The sequence below is a fragment of the Mytilus edulis genome, chromosome 3, assembly GCF_963676685.1.
Source record: "Mytilus edulis chromosome 3, xbMytEdul2.2, whole genome shotgun sequence".
NCBI lineage: Eukaryota > Metazoa > Mollusca > Bivalvia > Mytilida > Mytilidae > Mytilus > Mytilus edulis.
Window position 1 is genome coordinate 132,366 of NC_092346.1, and position 21,479 is coordinate 153,844.

General features: G+C 36.3%; 1 protein-coding gene across 2 annotated transcripts in view; it reads left to right on the forward strand.

Moving 5' to 3' along the window:
* Nucleotides 1-21,479, forward strand: part of LOC139515574 (furin-like) — a 49,695-nt gene that overhangs the window by 16,178 nt on the left and 12,038 nt on the right. Inside the window, exons 3-7 of one of the 2 annotated variants that reach the window (XM_071305151.1) lie at nucleotides 8,758-8,838; nucleotides 14,445-14,573; nucleotides 16,054-16,121; nucleotides 18,787-18,875; nucleotides 20,777-20,949. In XM_071305151.1, coding sequence (XP_071161252.1) covers nucleotides 8,758-8,838; nucleotides 14,445-14,573; nucleotides 16,054-16,121; nucleotides 18,787-18,875; nucleotides 20,777-20,949 — 540 coding nt within the window. The remainder of the gene's footprint in view (nucleotides 1-8,757; nucleotides 8,839-14,444; nucleotides 14,574-16,053; nucleotides 16,122-18,786; nucleotides 18,876-20,776; nucleotides 20,950-21,479) is intronic. The other variant, XM_071305152.1, reaches the window with a different exon arrangement.

Sequence of the window (21,479 nt, forward strand, 5' to 3'; positions counted from 1 at the left end):
TAGGTAACGAATAGGTAACAGGTTATTTACCGCGCGCTGGAACGGGTACATGCGCTCTAATGGGGTCATTTCATCTCTAAGAACACATTGTTACCACCTGAGACATTGACATAATTGAAAATATTTTTCTAACAGGTGAAACGTATAAAAAAATGTATTATAAGCGAATAGGTAACGAATAGGTAACGAATAGGTAACAGGGTATTAACCGAGCGCTGGAACGGGTACATGCGCGCTAATAGGGTAATTTCATCTCTAAGAACACATTCTTACCACCAGAGACCTGAACACAATTAAAAAACGATTTATTTCAAGGTGCACCGTATACCCCGCGCATTAAAAGCGAATAAGTTACGAATAGGTAACAGGTTATTTACCGAGCGCTGGAACGGGTACATGCGCTCTAAAGGGGTCATTTCATCTCTAAGAACACATTGTTACCACCAGACATGAACACAATTAAAACACGATTTATTTCCAGTTGCAGCGTATACCCCGTGCATTAAAAGCGAATAGGTAACGAATAGGTAACAGGTTATTTACCGAGCGCTGGAACGGGTACATGCGCTCTAATTGGGTCATTTCATCTCTAAGAACACATTGTTACCGTCTGAGACCTGGACATAAATGAAAATCCTTTTCTAACAGGTGAAACGTATAAAAAAATGTATTATAAGCGAATAGGTAACGAATAGGTAACAGGGTATTAACCGAGCGCTGGAACGGGTACATGCGCGCTAATAGGGTCATTTCATCTCTAAGAACACATTGTTACCACCAGACATGAACACAATTAAAAAACGATTTATTTCAAGGTGCACCGTATACCCCGCGCATTAAAAGCGAATAGGTAACGAATAGGTAACAGGTTATTTACCGAGCGCTGGAACGGGTACATGCGCTCTAATGGGGTCATTTCATCTCTAAGAACACATTGTTACCGTCTGAGACCTGGACATAATTGAAAATCCTTTTCTAACAGGTGCAACGTATAAAACAATGTATTATAAGCGAATAGGTAACGAATAGGTAACGAATAGGTAACAGGGTATTAACCGAGCGCTGGAACGGGTAAATGCGCGCTAATAGGGTCATTTCATCTCTAAGAACACATTGTTACCACCAGACATGAACACAATTAAAACACGATTTATTTCAATTTGCAGCGTATACCCCGCGCATTAAAAGCGAATAGGTAACGAATAGGTAACAAGATTATTTACCGAGCACTGGAACGGGTACATGAGCGCTAATAGGGTAATTTCATCTCTAAGAACACATTGTTACCACCTGAGACATGGACATAATTGAAAATCCTTTTCTAACAGGTGAAACGTATAAAAAAAATGTATTATAAGCGAATAGGTAACGAATAGGTAACGAATAGGTAACAGGGTATTAACCGAGCGCTGGAACGGGTACATGCGCGCTAATAGGGTCATTTCATCTCTAAGAACACATTCTTACCACCAGAGACCTGAACACAATTTAAAAACGATTTATTTCAAGGTGCACCGTATACCCCGCGCATTAAAAGCGAATAAGTAACGAATAGGTAACAGGTTATTTACCGAGCGCTGGAACGGGTACATGCGCTCTAGTGGGGTCATTTCATCTCTCTAAGAACACATTGTTACCACCAGACATGAACACAATTAAAACACGATTTATTTCAAGTTGCAGCGTATACCCCGCGCATTAAAAGCGAATAGGTAACGAATAGGTAACAGGTTATTTACCGAGCGCTGGAACGGGTAAATGCGCTCTAATGGGGTCATTTCATCTCTAAGAACACATTGTTACCGTCTGAGACCTGGACATAATTGAAAATCCTTTTCTAACAGGTGAAACGTATAAAAAAATGTATTATAAGCGAATAGGTAACGAATAGGTAACAGGGTATTAACCGAGCGCTGGAACGGGTACATGCGCGCTAATAGGGTAATTTCATCTCTAAGAACACATTCTTACCACCAGAGACCTGAACACAATTAAAAACGATTTATTTCAAGGTGCACCGTATACCCCGCGCATTAAAAGCGAATAGGTAACGAATAGGTAACAGGTTATTTACCGCGCGCTGGAACGGGTACATGCGCTCTAATGGGGTCATTTCATCTCTAAGAACACATTGTTACCACCTGAGACATGGACATAATTGAAAATCTTTTTCTAACAGGTGAAACGTATAAAAAAATGTATTATAAGCGAATAGGTAACGAATAGGTAACGAATAGGTAACAGGGTATTAACCGAGCGCTGGAACGGGTACATGCGCGCTAATAGGGTAATTTCATCTCTAAGAACACATTCTTACCACCAGAGACCTGAACACAATTAAAAAACGATTTATTTCAAGGTGCACCGTATACCCCGCGCATTAAAAGCGAATAAGTAACGAATAGGTAACAGGTTATTTACCGAGCGCTGGAACGGGTACATGCGCTCTAATGGGGTCATTTCATCTCTAAGAACACATTGTTACCACCAGACATGAACACAATTAAAACACGATTTATTTCCAGTTGCAGCGTATATGCATTCGAATAGGTAACGAATAGGTAACAGGTTATTTGCCGAGCGCTGGAACGGGTACATGCGCTCTTATTGGGTCATTTCATCTCTAAGAACACATTGTTACCGTCTGAGACCTGGACATAATTGCAGGTGACGTATAATGTAAGCGAATAGGTAACGAATAGGTAACGAATAGGTAACAGGGTATTAACCGAGCGCTGGAACGGGTACATGCGCTCTAATGGGGTCATTTCATCTCTAAGAACACATTGTTACCACCAGACATGAACACAATTAAAACACGATTTATTTCCAGTTGCAGCGTATACCCCGTGCATTAAAAGCGAATAGGTAACGAATAGGTAACAGGTTATTTGCCGAGCGCTGGAACGGGTACATGCGCTCTTATTGGGTCATTTCATCTCTAAGAACACATTGTTACCGTCTGAGACCTGGACATAATTGAAAATCCTTTTCTAACAGGTGAAACGTATAAAAAAATGTATTATAAGCGAATAGGTAACGAATAGGTAACGAATAGGTAACAGGGTATTAACCGAGCGCTGGAACGGGTACATGCGCGCTAATAGGGTCATTTCATCTCTAAGAACACATTGTTACCACCAGACATGAACACAATTAAAAAACGATTTATTTCAAGGTGCACCGTATACCCCGCGCATTAAAAGCGAATAGGTAACGAATAGGTAACAGGTTATTTACCGAGCGCTGGAACGGGTACATGCGCTCTAATGGGGTCATTTCATCTCTAAGAACACATTGTTACCGTCTGAGACCTGGACATAATTGAAAATCCTTTTCTAACAGGTGCAACGTATAAAACAATGTATTATAAGCGAATAGGTAACGAATAGGTAACGAATAGGTAACAGGGTATTAACCGAGCGCTGGAACGGGTAAATGCGCGCTAATAGGGTCATTTCATCTCTAAGAACACATTGTTACCACCAGACATGAACACAATTAAAACACGATTTATTTCAATTTGCAGCGTATACCCCGCGCATTAAAAGCGAATAGGTAACGAATAGGTAACAAGATTATTTACCGAGCACTGGAACGGGTACATGAGCGCTAATAGGGTAATTTCATCTCTAAGAACACATTGTTACCACCTGAGACATGGACATAATTGAAAATCCTTTTCTAACAGGTGAAACGTATAAAAAAAATGTATTATAAGCGAATAGGTAACGAATAGGTAACGAATAGGTAACAGGGTATTAACCGAGCGCTGGAACGGGTACATGCGCGCTAATAGGGTCATTTCATCTCTAAGAACACATTCTTACCACCAGAGACCTGAACACAATTTAAAAACGATTTATTTCAAGGTGCACCGTATACCCCGCGCATTAAAAGCGAATAAGTAACGAATAGGTAACAGGTTATTTACCGAGCGCTGGAACGGGTACATGCGCTCTAGTGGGGTCATTTCATCTCTCTAAGAACACATTGTTACCACCAGACATGAACACAATTAAAACACGATTTATTTCCAGTTGCAGCGTATACCCCGCGCATTAAAAGCGAATAGGTAACGAATAGGTAACAAGATTATTTACCGAGCACTGGAACGGGTACATGAGCGCTAATAGGGTAATTTCATCTCTAAGAACACATTGTTACCACCTGAGACATGCACATAATTGAAAATCCTTTTCTAACAGGTGAAACGTATAAAAAAAATGTATTATAAGCGAATAGGTAACGAATAGGTAACAGGGTATTAACCGAGCGCTGAAACGGGTACATGCGCGCTAATAGGGTCATTTCATCTCTAAGAACACATTCTTACCACCAGAGACCTGAACACAATTAAAAAACGATTTATTTCAAGGTGCACCGTATACCCCGCGCATTAAAAGCGAATAGGTAACGAATAGGTAACAGGTAATTTACCGAGCGCTGGAACGGGTACATGCGCTGTAATGGGGTCATTTCATCTCTAAGAACACATTGTTACCACTGAGACCTGGACATAATTGAAAATCCTTTTCTAACAGGTGCAACGTATAAAAAAATGTATTATAAGCGAATAGGTAACGAATAGGTAATGAATAGGTAACAGGGTATTAACCGAGCGCTGGAACGGGTACATGCGCGCTAATAGGGTCATTTCATCTCTAAGAACACATTCTTACCACCAGAGACCTGAACACAATTAAAAAACGATTTATTTCAAGGTGCACCGTATACCCCGCGCATTAAAAGCGAATAAGTAACGAATAGGTAACAGGTTATTTACCGAGCGCTGGAACGGGTACATGCGCTCTAATGGGGTCATTTCATCTCTAAGAACACATTGTTACCACCAGAGATATGAATTTAATTGAAAATCCTTTTCTAACAGGTGCAACGTACAACAAACGTACTATAAGTGAATAGGTAACGAATAGGTAACGAATAGGTAACAGGGTATTAACCGATCGCTGGAACGAGTACATATGCGCTTATAGGGGTATTTCATCTATAAGAACACATTATTACCACCAGAGATATGAACACAATTGGAAATCCTTTTCTAAAAGGTGCAACGTACAACAAACTTTTTAAAAGCGAATTAGGAACGAATATTTAACAGGGTATTATCCGACCGCTGGAACGGATACAAATGCACTTATAGAGTTATATCACCTCTAAGAGCCCAAATCTTCCACCAGAGACAACAAAACAATTGAAAATCATGTTTTAAAAGGTGCAACGTAAGATACACGTATTATAAGCGAATTATAAGCGAGTGATGGAACGAATTAAACAAGGTAATAGCATGCTCCGAAACGATGTACACCCTGCTTACATGTTTAACTCTACCACATTATGTAAGTATGTGCCTGTCCCTAGACAAGAGCCTGAAATTAAGTAGTTATCGTTTGTTTTTGTGTTACATATTTCCGTTTATTTTTTTGTATATGAAATACGGCCGTCAGTTTTGTTGTTTGAATTGTATGAGGTTGTCATGTCTGGGCCTTTTATAGGTGACTACACGGTTTGGGCTATGCTCATTGTTGAAGGCCGTACAGTGAACTATAGTTGATAATTTCTGTGTCATTTTGGTCTAATGTGGAGTGTTGTCTCATTGGCAATCATACCACATCTTCGTTTTTACGCAAGCGCTAACACGGTGATTTCATCACGTCGAACCAAGATCCATCTTCAAACATACGGACATAAAGCAGTTAAAAGGTAGAACGTATAAAAAACAAGTAAGGAACAAATGCGTATCGAACATGAAGTAAAAGGATCGGTTGAGCACAAACACATATAAATAGGTCATAAAAAGATCATTTTACCTCAACCAATTCAGAACTATTACCATATGTAAGACTATTAACAACTATATTTGTAATTGCTAGCAATAACGGAAGGCACCCCTTCCCCCTATAACCAGGTGAGCGGCAGCCATTTTGACAATTCCAAAGTCAAAGAGAGCATCTACAGATGTCTAGTAACATTTTTGCAAAGTTTCATTAAGTTTGAACATTTTGAATTTTTGATATTTTTGCTGTTTCCATGGTTACGGCGGCCATTTTGAAAATTCTAACTTCTAAATCCAACTCTGCCTATGCCAGTTATCATTTCTGTAAAGTTTCATCCAGTTTGCGGAAAATTCTTATTTTTGAAATTTTTGACCTTTTTGCATTGTTTCCATGGTAACAAGACCTATTTTGGAAATTCCAACTCCAATGTTGCTCATCATTACTGTGAAGTTTCATGAAGTTTTGAGCATTTTTAGAATTTTGAAAATTTTGGTGTAGTTTCCATGGCAACATAGTAGTTCCAATAATCGCCAAAATCATCCAACACCTGTATATAGTGAGCACCTACATTGTTTTAAAATATGATGATTCTGAGTTGAAGCATATCCAAACAGTTCACCAAAAACCAAAAGCTCATTTTTTTCACAATTGTGCCGTTTCCATGGTAACGGCAGCCATATTAAACTATTCCATGCCATAATTAAAAAGGGGGAAGGATATTAAAAATCAAATAAGTAATGAATAGGTAACGAATAGGGAATAGGGAATAGGTAACGAATAGGTAACGAATAGGGAATAGGGAATAGGTAACGAATAGGCAACGAATAGGGAATAGGGAATAGGTAACGAATAGGTAACGAATAGGGAATAGGGAATAGGTAACGAATAGGTAACGAATAGGGAATAGGGAATAGGTAACGAATAGGCAACGAATAGGGAATAGGGAATAGGTAACGAATAGGGAATAGGGAATAGGTAACCAACTTGACGCCCATGGTAGCGCGTCATCCCTACAATGGCTTCCATTTCTACGATTGTGAAAATGAACTGGCGTAATGGGGAGATAATTTTGACGAAGTAGACTCCTGACTGATTATATTGTGTTTATAGTTGTATGTATGTGGTGAGACTTTTATAAACTATTGAATCTGAATCTTCAATTACAATTATTTTTCTAATTTAACGTAATCGATTAAAATTACAACTACACCTAAATTCAAATGTAATTGATTGCATTATATTACTTTACTTTAAAGTAACCATGATTACTTTGGATTACTTTGAACTACATTGTATATTGTAATACTGAAGACTTTCTTATTAACTTTTGTCCTGATGTAAAAGCTCATTTTGGTGATTTTTGATACCGTTATTTTATTCATCTTAATATTAAGAATTCGGATAGTTAGGAGCAGTGTAACATTCAAAAGTTTGATATCATACAGAAGTGTCATATTCTGTGTAAATGATCTTACATAGTATTCTAAAAAAAACATTAGCAAATACCCAATTAACAAAAAAAATGAAAATTAAATTTATTATAGGTTTATTGTTTGTTGGGAAATAGAAACTAGAGGCTCTTAAGAGCATGTGTCGCTCATCTTGATCTACACTTAGAACGAGCTAAAAAGTGAGAAAATATGTTAAAAGTCAAACATGAACAGTTGGTCGATCTAAATATTTTTGATCTTTTCGCCTTTGTCAGATTTGTTTTCTACCATGATAGCAATTTTGAAGATTGTTGGAAACACTTGCAGTTTAACTCTGAGTTCTTTTTCTAGTCATGTTGGCTATTTAAGTTGATTGGCAAACGCGATCATCGGGCACATTATTTAAACTAGATACCCAAATATTTAATGATAGTGGTCCAGTGTGGTTCTAATTGGCCCAAGAGGTTTAGGAGGAGACGATTATTGTAAATTAAACGAACGACAAACGACGGCTATATCATGTGATGAAAATAGCTCACTTGATCCTTTAGGTCAGGTTACCTAAAACCAGGTAATGGGTAATCATGATCAGTAATCGTAATCAGCTGTAATCGATTACATTTTGCAACGATATCCCATGTAATCAGTAATCGTGCAATTTCTGATTACAAATAATCATGATGTAATCGATTACGGTGTGAACAATAAATGTAATCGTTATTACTTTAAGATTACTAAAAGAAGTATTCAATACTTATAATAACATTATTTCTATAGGATATGAAACACGAGGTCTAGCTACCAGTGCTTTGACAAGTAGAGAATTGAGAACAAAGACGTTCCTATAATGGAGAAACACTATATCTGAATAAGTCTATTTAGGTAGATTTAAGATAAACATTTATAATGGACTTATATAACTCATTTTTTCAATTCTGGTTATCTGCATCCTGTTAAAACAAGTCTAAAGTTATCACGTTGTATGTTAACAAACTTTTTGCATTTTAAAAAGGCTTGCGTCATTATGTGTAAATGATAGTTTCTATTAACCGTGTCATTTCGAAAACTCTATTTTGTAAACTGGTCCTTGCACGACAAAATGCTTCCTGTTTTTTATTTCTTTCAAAGAACAGACGTGGAATCGTAATTCAATAGCGATATGACGATGAATCATGGGCAATTAATGTTATTCTTGGTCCTTTCTTAACATTTCAAGGTAAACGTCTGTAAATTTTTCATATTGCTTTTACGAATAATTCAGGACGTAACTTTACTCGTTTTAATTAATTTACATTTGTCATTTTGGGGCTCTTTATAACTATCTATGCGGTATGGATTTTGCTCATTGCTGAAGGCCATATGGTGACCTATACTCTGTCATTTGGTCTCTGTTGGAGAGTTGTCTTATCGACAGTCATTCCACATCTTCTTATTTTTATATTTTTAAAAAGTAAAGGAAGTATTGAAAGACGTTACATGTATCAGTTGCTATTGGACAAGTTATGAATTCTACAATTTTATTGTTACAGTTCATAACTTTTGAACAAGAAATAGCATACAGAAGAGTACCAAAGACAACCGACACTCAATGGTCAAATCTCTGGCATTTAGTAAGTATAACATGGTTTACGTTCTGATATAAAATATCAAATCAATCATCAGGATAATGGAGAAATTTCTACCGTGTGACAAGTATTTTTCCCCCTTAGGTTGATAGTAAAACCAATTCAACAAACAAACAGAAAAGAGAAAAGAAAAACTACTACAAAAGACTTAATAATTTGTCTAGAATGAAGGTCATAGACAATAAATTTTTTTTTAGCATAAATGCAGATCTTTTTAAAAAGCATTAAAAAAATAACGAACTCCAATGTCAATTCTAAAACTGGAAGTGCATAAAGGTTGACAAAGTAAAACGTTAGACTATTTTAACCAATGGGTGAAACGGAAAACAGTTGTCTTAATACTGACTTGGTACAGACATGTTCTGGAAAAAATGGGAGATTAGTAAACTTGAAAATGGTAATGGGGAATATGTCAGAGAGACAACAACAAACCAAAGAGCAGACAACAGCCAAATGGCACTACAATGCAGCGAGAAAGATCCTGAGGTGGAACTAGTTCAGTGAATATGGACGTCACATTATATATAAACTTCAAAACATACAAATGAACTAAAATTAAAAAATAACATACAAGACTTGCAAAGGCCACAGGCTCTTGACTTGGGATAGACGAAAAAATGCAGCGGGGTTAAACATGTTTTGTGAGATATCAACCCGCCCTTATACCTCAAGTCAATATAGAATAAATATAAACACATAGCGAATTGTCAATACGCACAGTAAAAGTCAGTTTCAACCTGGTTTAATAGATATCTGATCCTACCACTTGGAATAGATATCTGATCCTACCACTTGGAATAGATATCTGATCCTACCACTTGGAATAAATATCTGATCCTACCACTTGGTAATAGATATCTGATCCTACCACTTGGTAATAGATATCTGATCTTACCACTTGGAATAGATATCTGATCCTACCACTTGGAATAGATATCTGATCCTACCACTTGGAATATATATCTGATCCTACCACTTGGTAATAGATATCTGATCCTACCACTGGTTTAATAGATATCTGATCCTACCACTTGGAATAGATATCTGATCCTTCCACTTGGAATAGATAACTGATCCTACCACTGGGTAATATATATCTGATCCTACCACTTGGTAATAGATATCTGATCCTACCACTTGGAATAGATATCTGATCCTACCACTTGGAATAGATATCTGATCCTACCACTGGTTTAATAGATATCTGATCCTACCACTTGGTAATATATATCTGATCCTACCACTTGGAATAGATATCTGAATCTACCACTTGGAATAGATATCTGATCCTACCACTTGGAATAGATATCTGATCCTACCACTTGGAATAGATATCTGATCCTACCACTTGGAATAGATATCTGATCCTACCACTGGTTTAATAGATATCTAATCCTACCACTTGGAATAGATATCTGATCCTACCACTTGGAATAGATATCTGATCCTACCACTTGGAATAGATATCTGATCCTACCACTTGGTAATAGATATCTGATCCTACCACTTGAAATAGATATCTGATCCTACCACTTGGAATAGATATCTGATCCTACCACTGGTTTAATAGATATCTGATCCTACCACTTGGAATAGATATCTGATCCTACCACTTGGTAATAGATATCTGATCCTACCACTTGGTAATAGATATCTGATCCTACCACTTGGAATAGATATCTGATTCTACCACTTGGAATAGATATCTGATCCTACCACTTGGAATAGATTTCTTATCCTACCACTTGGAATAGATATCTGATCCTACCACTTGGAATAGATATCTGATCCTACCACTTGGAATAGATATCTGATCCTACCACTTGGAATAGATATCTGATCCTACCACTTGGTAATAGATATCTGATCCTACCACTTGGTAATAGATATCTGATCCTACCACTTGGTAATAGATATCTGATCCTACCACTTGGTAATAGATATCTGATCCTACCACTGGTTTAATAGATATCTGATCCTTCCACTTGGAATAGATATCTGATCCTACCACTTGGAATAGATATCTGATCCTACCACTTGGTAATAGATATCTGATCCTACCACTTGGTAATAGATATCTGATCCTACCACTGGTTTAATAGATATCTGACCCTACCACTTGGAATAGATATCTGATCCTACCACTTGGAATAGATATCTGATCCTACCACTTGGAATAGATATCTGATCCTACCACTTGGTAATAGATATCTGATCCTACCACTTGGTAATAGATATCTGATCCTAACACTTGGAATAGATATCTGACCCTACCACTTGGAATAGATATCTGATCCTACCACTTGGAATAGATATCTGATCCTACCACTTGGAATAGAAATCTGATCCTACCACTTGGTAATAGATATCTGACCCTACCACTTGGAATAAATATCTGATCCTACCACTTGGAATAGATATCTGATCCTACCACTTGGAATAGATATCTGATCCTTCCACTTGGTAATAGATATCTGATCCTACCACTTGGAATAGATATCTGATCCTACCACTTGGAATAGATATCTGATCCTACCACTTGGTAATAGATATCTGATCCTACCACTTGGTAATAGATATCTGATCCTACCACTTGGTAATAGATATCTGATCCTACCACTTGGTAATAGATATCTGATCCTACCACTTGGAATAGATATTTGATCCTACCACTTGGAATAGATATCTGATCCTACCACTTGGTAATAGATATCTGATCCTACCACTTGGAATAGATATCTGATCCTACCACTTGGAATAGATATCTGATCCTACCACTTGGAATAGATATCTGATCCTACCACTTGGAATAGATATCTGATCCTACCACTTGGTAATAGATATCTGATCCTACCACTTGGAATAGATATCTGACCCTACCACTTGGAATAGATATCTGACCCTACCACTTGGAATAGATATCTTATCCTACCACTTGGAATAGATATCTGATCCTACCACTTGGTAATAGATATCTGATCCTACCACTTGGAATAAATATCTGATCCTACCACTTGGAATAGATATCTGATCCTACCACTTGGAATAGATATCTGATCCTACCACTTGGTAATAGATATCTGATCCTACCACTTGGAATAGATATCTGATCCTACCACTTGGAATAGATATCTGATCCTACCACTTGGTAATAGATATCTGATCCTACCACTTGGAATAGATATCTGATCCTACCACTTGGTAATAGATATCTGATCCTACCACTTGGAATAGATATCTGATCCTACCACTTGGAATAGATATCTGATCCTACCACTTGGAATAGATATCTGATCCTACCACTTGGTAATAGATATCTGATCCTACCACTTGGAATAGATATCTGATCCTACCACTTGGAATAGATATCTGATCCTACCACTTGGAATAGATATCTGATCCTACCACTTGGTAATAGATATCTGATCCTACCACTTGGAATAGATATCTGATCCTACCACTTGGAATAGATATCTGATCCTACCACTTGGAATAGATATCTGATCCTACCAATAGATATCTGATCCTACCAATAGATATCTGATCCTACCACTTGGAATAGATATCTGATCCTACCACTTGGAATAGATATCTGATCCTACCACTTGGAATAGATATCTGATCCTACCACTTGGTAATAGATATCTGATCCTACCACTTGGAATAGATATCTGATCCTACCACTTGGTAATAGATATCTGATCCTACCACTTGGAATAGATATCTGATCCTACCACTTGGAATAGATATCTGATCCTACCACTTGGAATAGATATCTGATCCTACCACTTGGTAATAGATATCTGATCCTACCACTTGGAATAGATATCTGATCCTACCACTTGGAATAGATATCTGATCCTACCACTTGGAATAGATATCTGATCCTACCACTTGGTAATAGATATCTGATCCTACCACTTGGTAATAGATATCTGATCCTACCACTTGGAATAGATATCTGATCCTACCACTTGGAATAGATATCTGATCCTACCAATAGATATCTGATCCTACCAATAGATATCTGATCCTACCACTTGGAATAGATATCTGATCCTACCACTTGGAATAGATATCTGATCCTACCACTTGGAATAGATATCTGATCCTACCACTTGGAATAGATATCTGATCCTACCACTTGGAATAGATATCTGATCCTACCACTTGGAATAGATATCTGATCCTACCACTTGGTAATAGGTATCTGATCCTACCACTTGGAATAGATATCTGATCCTACCACTTGGAATAGATATCTGATCCTACCACTTGGAATAGGTATCTGATCCTACCACTTGGAATAGATATCTGATCCTACCACTTGGATTATATATCTGATCCTACCACTTGGAATAGATATCTGATCCTACCACTTGGAATAGATATCTGATCCTACCACTTGGAATAGATATCTGATCCTACCACTTGGTAATAGATATCTGATCCTACCACTTGGAATAGATATCTGATCCTACCACTTGGAATAGATATCTGATCCTACCACTTGGAATAGATATCTGATCCTACCACTTGGAATAGATATCTGATCCTACCACTTGGAATAGATATCTGATCCTACCACTTGGAATAGATATCTGATCCTACCACTTGGTAATAGGTATCTGATCCTACCACTTGGAATAGATATCTGATCCTACCACTTGGAATAGATATCTGATCCTACCACTTGGAATAGATATCTGATCCTACCACTTGGAATAGATATCTGATCCTACCACTTGGAATAGATATCTGATCCTACCACTTGGAATAGATATCTGATCCTACCACTTGGAATAGATATCTGATCCTACCACTGGTTTAATAGATATCTGATCCTACCACTTGTAATAGATATCTGATCCTACCACTTGGAATAGATATCTGATCCTACCACTGGTTTAATAGATATCTGATCCTACCACTTGGAATAGATATCTGATCCTACCACTTGGAATAGATATCTGATCCTACCACTTGGTAATAGATATCTGATCCTACCACTTGGAATAGATATCTGATCCTACCACTTGGTAATAGATATCTGATCCTACCACTTGGAATAGATATCTGATCCTACCACTTGGAATAGATATCTGATCCTACCACTTGGTAATAGATATCTGATCCTACCACTGGTTTAATAGATATCTGATCCTACCACTTGGAAGATAGTTGTTTATAGTTCCTTAATATTGTCTAAAAACGATGACAGAAACGTTTATAAAGTGAAAGCAAGAGGGGAGCAGATGAAATTATATCAGTCTGTATTTCAAAAATGAAAATTAATATGACACTCCTAATATATCAGTGCAGCAATATTTTATTTTTTACGAAGAAAGACAATATTTTACGGGTAGAAAAATGGACGAAATCTTTTGTTAGGGAAAACAATTCCCGCTCCTCTGGTGGCATTTATCTTGTTCATGGTGGATGGTTAGAAACTACTTTATAAAACATCTGAATATACGATATACAAATACAAACATATTCATAGAATTGGAAAATGAAATGAACATTCCGGCATATTTGAAAGTTCCTAACAGTTACGTAATATATATAAATGTTTTGATCTATTTACTTAGAATGGCAATATTTTACCTTCAATGAAAGTAAGTGAGGCATGGGGACTTGGATATAATGGTAGTGGTATAATTATTGGTATTGTGGACGATGGTTTACAGACAGATCATTCAGATTTAGACGAAAACGTAGTAAGGAATATCTTTGTTCTCATTGTCAAAATACATATTTGAATCTTAAAACAACGCCGATGATAATTACACAACTACCGTTTTTAGATTAAGAGAAGTATACCACAACGTATATATCTTTGACAAATGTCCTTAGCGGAAATAAAACAAATCTTTCGTTTCTTGTTAAAGATTTTCAGACATTGAGATTAACAATTTAAGTTTGAATGATTGCCATTCTTATGCTCTGATTGTTTTCATTGAGAAAAAAAGAACTGAAGTTTTAGTATGATTACATAATTTAGACATGAGTATGGTGGCATACTGTTAATTCTGATTTTAGGAACACACGTTAGACATGAGTATGGTGGCATACTGTTAATTCTGATTTTAGGAGCACACGTTAGACATGAGTATGGTGGCATACTGTTAATTCTGATTTTAGGAGCACACGTTAGACATGAGTATGGTGGCATACTGTTAATTCTGATTTTAGGAGCACACGTTAGACATGAGTATGGTGGCATACTGTTAATTCTGATTTTAGGAGCACACTTTACACAGTGTAGAAATGAACACAAGAACATGTGACATATAATACATACGTCAATAAGACAACAATCTAACGGCACACATTAACAATTCAAAGACCAGTAAAGGTCAACAGACAGTATTTACATTTGTCCGGGGTCTGAAACAATTTGTATAAAGTTCAATCATATCAGTTCAAAGGATTCAAACTCAAATCATAACTCTAACATATCATATTAGATAGTTTATCAAACCACAACGTAAAAATGTATGGTTGAAGTCAAGTCTAGGAACCTAGTTTAGGTAGAGTACCACACTCCTTTTGACAAGGCAAACTTGCTTTTTCTATTCCAAATTATTCCCTTATTTCCAATGGCATACTAAACTAAGTTTCGTTGTTTTCGACCACCATTCACCGAATTAATCGCCGCCAGTTTGTCGAATTTACGTTATGGCTTAGCAGAAATTGTTACAAATGTAGACACGTGTAGAGAGAACTAAGGTTAGGAATTCTAATGCAACATCGTTTCTAATGTTCATTTTGATTGGATAACATCACTAATTTTCATGACATCAATTCACAGTTAATGCGATGAAAACGTACGCGCAAGTACACACGAAATATGACATATTTTAAATGTATGTTTTAAGTTTTTTTCTATCAGTTTCATTATAATGAAGATAACAATATTTTATTTTAAGCTCCGACGGCATAAATTGGCGATTTGATGGTCGCAAATACCTGTTTACTAGCTCCGCTAACGCGTCGCCAGTAAACTTAATTTGCGACCATCAAATCACCAATTTGATGCCGTTGGAGCTTAAAATACAAAACAGTTACCTCCATAATATGTATGCATTGGTCCATAAACTTCATGAGCAGAACATTGTATAATCACTAGAATTTCGATTCATATAACTTTGAAAATAGATATTTCCTACTGCAGGATAAACATGTTTTATTTCGTAGGACACAACAATTGATAAAGATGTCTACGACGACGACGATGATCCGTCGCCTTCATCAGCATGGGACAGGTAAAGCCCTTATTTAAAAAAGATCTAAATAATATAATTACGGATACCTTTTTCAAATTCTGTTTTCCCTGTTGTTTCAATCTTATCTACATTAATTCATAGAAATGTGTTATTTTAGGTAGACTACCTTTTATGCAGTCATTAACTTTGTCTGCGTCTGACCTTCTTGCCATTATGCTAAAGTCGGAAGTAAAGTATAAAGATGTGAACAAATAAAATTGAGAATGGAAATGGGGAATATGTCAAGGAGACAACAACGCAACCAAAAACCAGACAACAGCCGAAGGTCACCAAAGGGTCTTCAACGATAGTTACATCCCAGCTCCTTTGTTCTACCAGGGGTGATCTAAGCCGGAGCAGCCTAACAGAATAGCCGAGCTTTAGTTTCTTTGTTTTGCATGCTTCCCTTTGCTTTGAAACATTTTGGCGGGAATGCCTAATCCACATTAAAAGTTAAAATTATTTATTGAAAAATGACACACTATCAAAATTTATGTAGAAAAAATCCATTGTCTATGCTGGGTGAGAAATCAAGACCTTTAGTATACCAACCCATTACACATACCCCTACACCAAGACGACTGGCCATCGGGTTGATCTTACACTGACACACCGCGTCCTCAAAGGATAACTTTTACAGATTGCTGTTATCCAATCAAAATAACGTATTATAATCTAGATAGATAGATAGATACTTTATTCTCTGATACTTTATTCTCTAAAAACATATACAAGTGTACCGAGAAACATACAATATAAATACAAATACAATAGTAACATGAATAATAAAAGGTTAAAGTTGTTAGAAAGAAATATGTATCATGCATATACGTTTACATTTATTCATGAAAGGAATAACTTCTTTTTATTATACACTTTTGTAAATAAACACATTTTCTTAATATTATTGCTTTTTACATGTTCTAGTATTCAACACTGAGAGCAAATGTATATTATCTTTGGACTATGTGAAAATTAGTTTGTAGAAATAATGTTCGTTCTTCAATTGCGAACAGCAAAACAAATAATGTAATTCGTAGCCTATATCACCGGTAATACAAGACGGACATGTCCAATCATTGTGGGCAATGTTTTACCATCTTCCCTTTAGGAAACGCATGGTTACTAGTTCTGAATTAACATTAGTTAAACACATTTTTGTCATCACGAATATATTCAAGTAGTTCTTTATATTTTCGCTTGTACCTTCTGCGATTTTCTATGACGATGAGTCAGTTCTAAAACTCTTTTTGGCCTTCCGACGGTACCGTTATATAATGAAATATACATGTTGTCTGCTCTATGGTTGGATTGTTGTCCCTTTGACACATTCCCCATCTCCATTCTCAATTGTATGTAATGTTATTATTTATATAGTTTATTTATAGTTTATTATTAGAGAAAACTCAGCCGCAGAAGACTGCGTAACAGGAGCATATTTATATACACAATATTAATTACAACATAGTTCATTATACAAACAGAATACATTTTTAAATTATACATCTTCAGAAATAAGTTTGTGTTTATTACAGTTTTAAATTAAACAAGCATCTTTTCTACCTTTTGAATAAAAATTGACAGCTTAGACAGCACATTACTATTACTATATTTAAGCATGCCAAGTACTTTTTTTTCATTTGGATATTTTAAATAATAGGGAGGTATGAACTTCCCCCTTAAATCCTTAACTTCACAGTTGGTACATTTACATATATAGTGGTATACATCTCCAAGACCAGCTTTACAGAGTGGACAAATCCTATCATTTCGTGGTACATTTCTCCATCTTCCTGTTTCGATGGGAAACTTTGTATTACATACCCTTAATTTACATATGTTTACTCTATGCCCCCGTCTTAATTTTAACAGATATGTTTCCAAGCAAAACTCTTCTTTAAAGTGTAGATAAAACTCCCCCCTTGACGAATTGTTTATATCTGAGAACCATTTTTGAATAAACTGGTCCTGGAGACGCTGCCTTACATTAATTTTAATATAATTATAATCAACTTGCTCCGGAAAATTATATAGTTCACAAAAGCCACAATCATTGAACACAGATTTTACATAGTTAAACCACTTAAAGTTACTACCTTCATGCTCATGCATGTACCAAAGTAACTTATAAAGTTTACCCGATAGTTTTTTATCATTTGTTGCTAGCTTGTGCCAAAAACATACCATTTTTAACTTGATCTGCAGTTCAAGTGGAAATCTTCCAAGTTCCCCATATACCATAAAATTTGGCGTAGATGATCGCACACCCAAACTGCGCTTACAAAACTGTAGATGTAACTTTTCAGTATTATTTTTATTTTCAAACCCCCATATTTCCGAGGAATAGGTCAAAATAGGAACCACCAACGCATCAAATAATTTTAGCTGTAGATCAATCGGAATGTGCCGTATTCAAATAAACTTTGATTTCATTTGTGAGAGGCATTTTTTTCATCAACCAACATACTTGTAGTTAAAGTAAAGATATCAAAAGCAGTCTTGGTGGCCTTCCGCTGTTGTCTGCTCTATGGTCGGGTTGTTGTCGCTTTGATACATTCCCAATTGCTATCTCAATTTTATTGCTTACTTACAGATCTCTGTAATAGGATACATGTATGTCATTCTGACTATAAAATTCAGCATCTAGAATTATTTTGCTTTCTAGTCATGGTACCAATGTTGGAGGACTTGTGGCAGCAGAGATAAATAATGGCGACTGCACAGTTGGTGTTGCACATCAAGCAACATTAGTAGGTAATTCATTAGGAAATAGTTAGAATGCGGCTTCAGCAAAAATATCGTCTTTATTCTAAAACAATCGGCATCACTGTAAAATAACTGTATGATCTCGGTAAATCTCATATCCTACATGATACCAACTATTTGGTGTTTAATAAAATTGGGAATGGAAATGGGGAATGTGTCAAAGAGACAACAACCCGACCAAATAAAAAACAACAGCAGAGGGTCACCAACAGGTCTTCAATGTAGCGAAAAATTCCCGCACCCGGAGGCGTCCTTCAGCTGTTCCCTAAACAAATATATACTAGTCCAGTGATAATGAACGCCATACGTATTTCCAAATTGTACACAAGAAACTAAAATTAAAATAATACAAGTTAAAAAATAAATTAGAGGTGGGCAGGGGATAGTTTATTACAAGAATTAAATACCTGGGCGGCACTGTCAATTAAAAGCTGATACAAGTCTTTCACAAGCCAGGAATGAGAAGATGTTTACACATGCTCCATGCATTATCAACAAATTTGACCTATAAGCCAGTATACATGTTACAAAAATCAAACCAGACACGCGTAATATGTAACTGTATAGATAATTTCTGAAAGTATAATCTACAATGTATCATGTGAAAAACAAAGAAAATCAACGAAGTCTTTAGTATATTTAAACATTTCATACCCAGTGCAATACAATTGTAACGTGTAACCAGGCGTTTATATCTCAAACATCCGTTCCAGTAAATACTTGGATCCAAGTTGTCCACAAACAATACGGTAATGTTAAAAACTACAACTATCTAAATTATGCACATTGAACTAAAATATACACACTGACTCTTTGTCGAAATAAAGTAACAACGGACAATTATATATATACAAATATAATACAATAAACCAGCCTGTCCTCAAGATAGGACGATGTGTCACTTAGAGACAGTATAGCTGGTACAGCTTGTCCTCCGAATGGGACAGTCTGTCAATACAAGACAGAGCGGTCTGGTACAACTTGTCCTCCGAGTGGGACAACCTGTCACTACCAGACAGTGCGGGCTGGAACAACTTGTCCTCCGAGTGGGACAACCTGTCACTACCAGACGAGTGGGACAGTCCGCCTTGTCAATCCGTTCAATTTGTACTTTTACTTTGTACCCGGTACAAAGTGTCCTTTGAATATTAAGGCTCTTACTAGCGCTTAATATAACCAACGTACGCTCATCGACAGCCAACCGACAGCCCCGAGTGCTGTTTCTCACTCTCTTATATACCCGGGGTCGATACCACTATTTACTTGATAGGGGTGTTCTCTAAATGTTATCCTCACGGAGCATAGAGATTCCCTTACGATCACCCCTATAACTTTCGACCCGGCCACTAATTTTCCCGCCAAACGTCTAAATCTTCGTTACTCTTTCTCTAGCGTAAACCATGCATTTCTACACTAAGATTCTACTCAACTGTAACCTTAGCGACCAATAAACATTACACAATCAAACTCAGGAATTAGTTTTACCAATTGTTCTGTATTTATTTATTGACAGAAAGAAAACAAAATTATTCAATTTCCGCTGAAAAAATATCTTTTAATAAGCAAAATTTAAAACAATTTTGAGAGAATGCAATTTAAATTAAGATGATTGTAAAAACAATAACATTGCATGCCAAATTATCTTAAACCTGTTACATTCCCAAATATACTGAATTTCCGAGGAAAATTCAAAACGGAAAGTCCCTAATCAAACCATCTTGGTACAAATGCATCTTCAATCATACCTTGTAATCTAAAACTTTACAATTAAAGTTTATCCCAATTACCATCCCAAAACAGCAGCATAGTTACATTCTGTACAGGACAGACATTAGAAAACACAAAATTGTACTAATTTACTGTATTGTTTTCATTTTGTTCTCGTTCAGGAATACGAATACTTGGGCCTGGTACAGTAACAGATTCACAGGAAGCCGAAGCATTAGGATGGCAATTATCTAACATCGATATTTACTCCAATAGCTGGGGACCAACTGATGGTTATGGGTTTGAGGAGCCGGGAACAATAACGAAAACTGCTCTTCAAAATGGCGTTACTAACGTATGTTATAACTAATTTGTGCTGGGTAAATGAATTGACTTGCATCAAGTAATGCGTTCGTTAAAGTCAGTTCCCGCGTTTTTTTAAGCATTTGTGTGATACGGAATTACTTTAATGCGGGGGTTCATGCGTTCGTATTTTTTTTTCGAATTTATTAATGAAAAATTAATGACACAAAACTAACAGATGAAGTGTATTCCCTTAACTTATATCTAAAAAAAAAGGCGACACACACCAGAGGGACATTCAAACTGACAACGCCATACCTAAAATAGTAAAAAAGACCAATAGGCAAACAATAGTACACAAAACACAGCATAAGAAACTAAAGGCTGAGCAACACGAACATTAACTATACCTTTAGCCGTCAAATTATATCGTATATTATAGTATGTAAAGAAAAACATCCCCGAATGCAATAGGTTTCGTTTTAGCTAACAATATACTACGGCACAGTTATAAAGGTTAATATATATCTGCAACCCAGATCAAACGTTTCATGTTTAATATGTACTATGCACTTTGTTGAA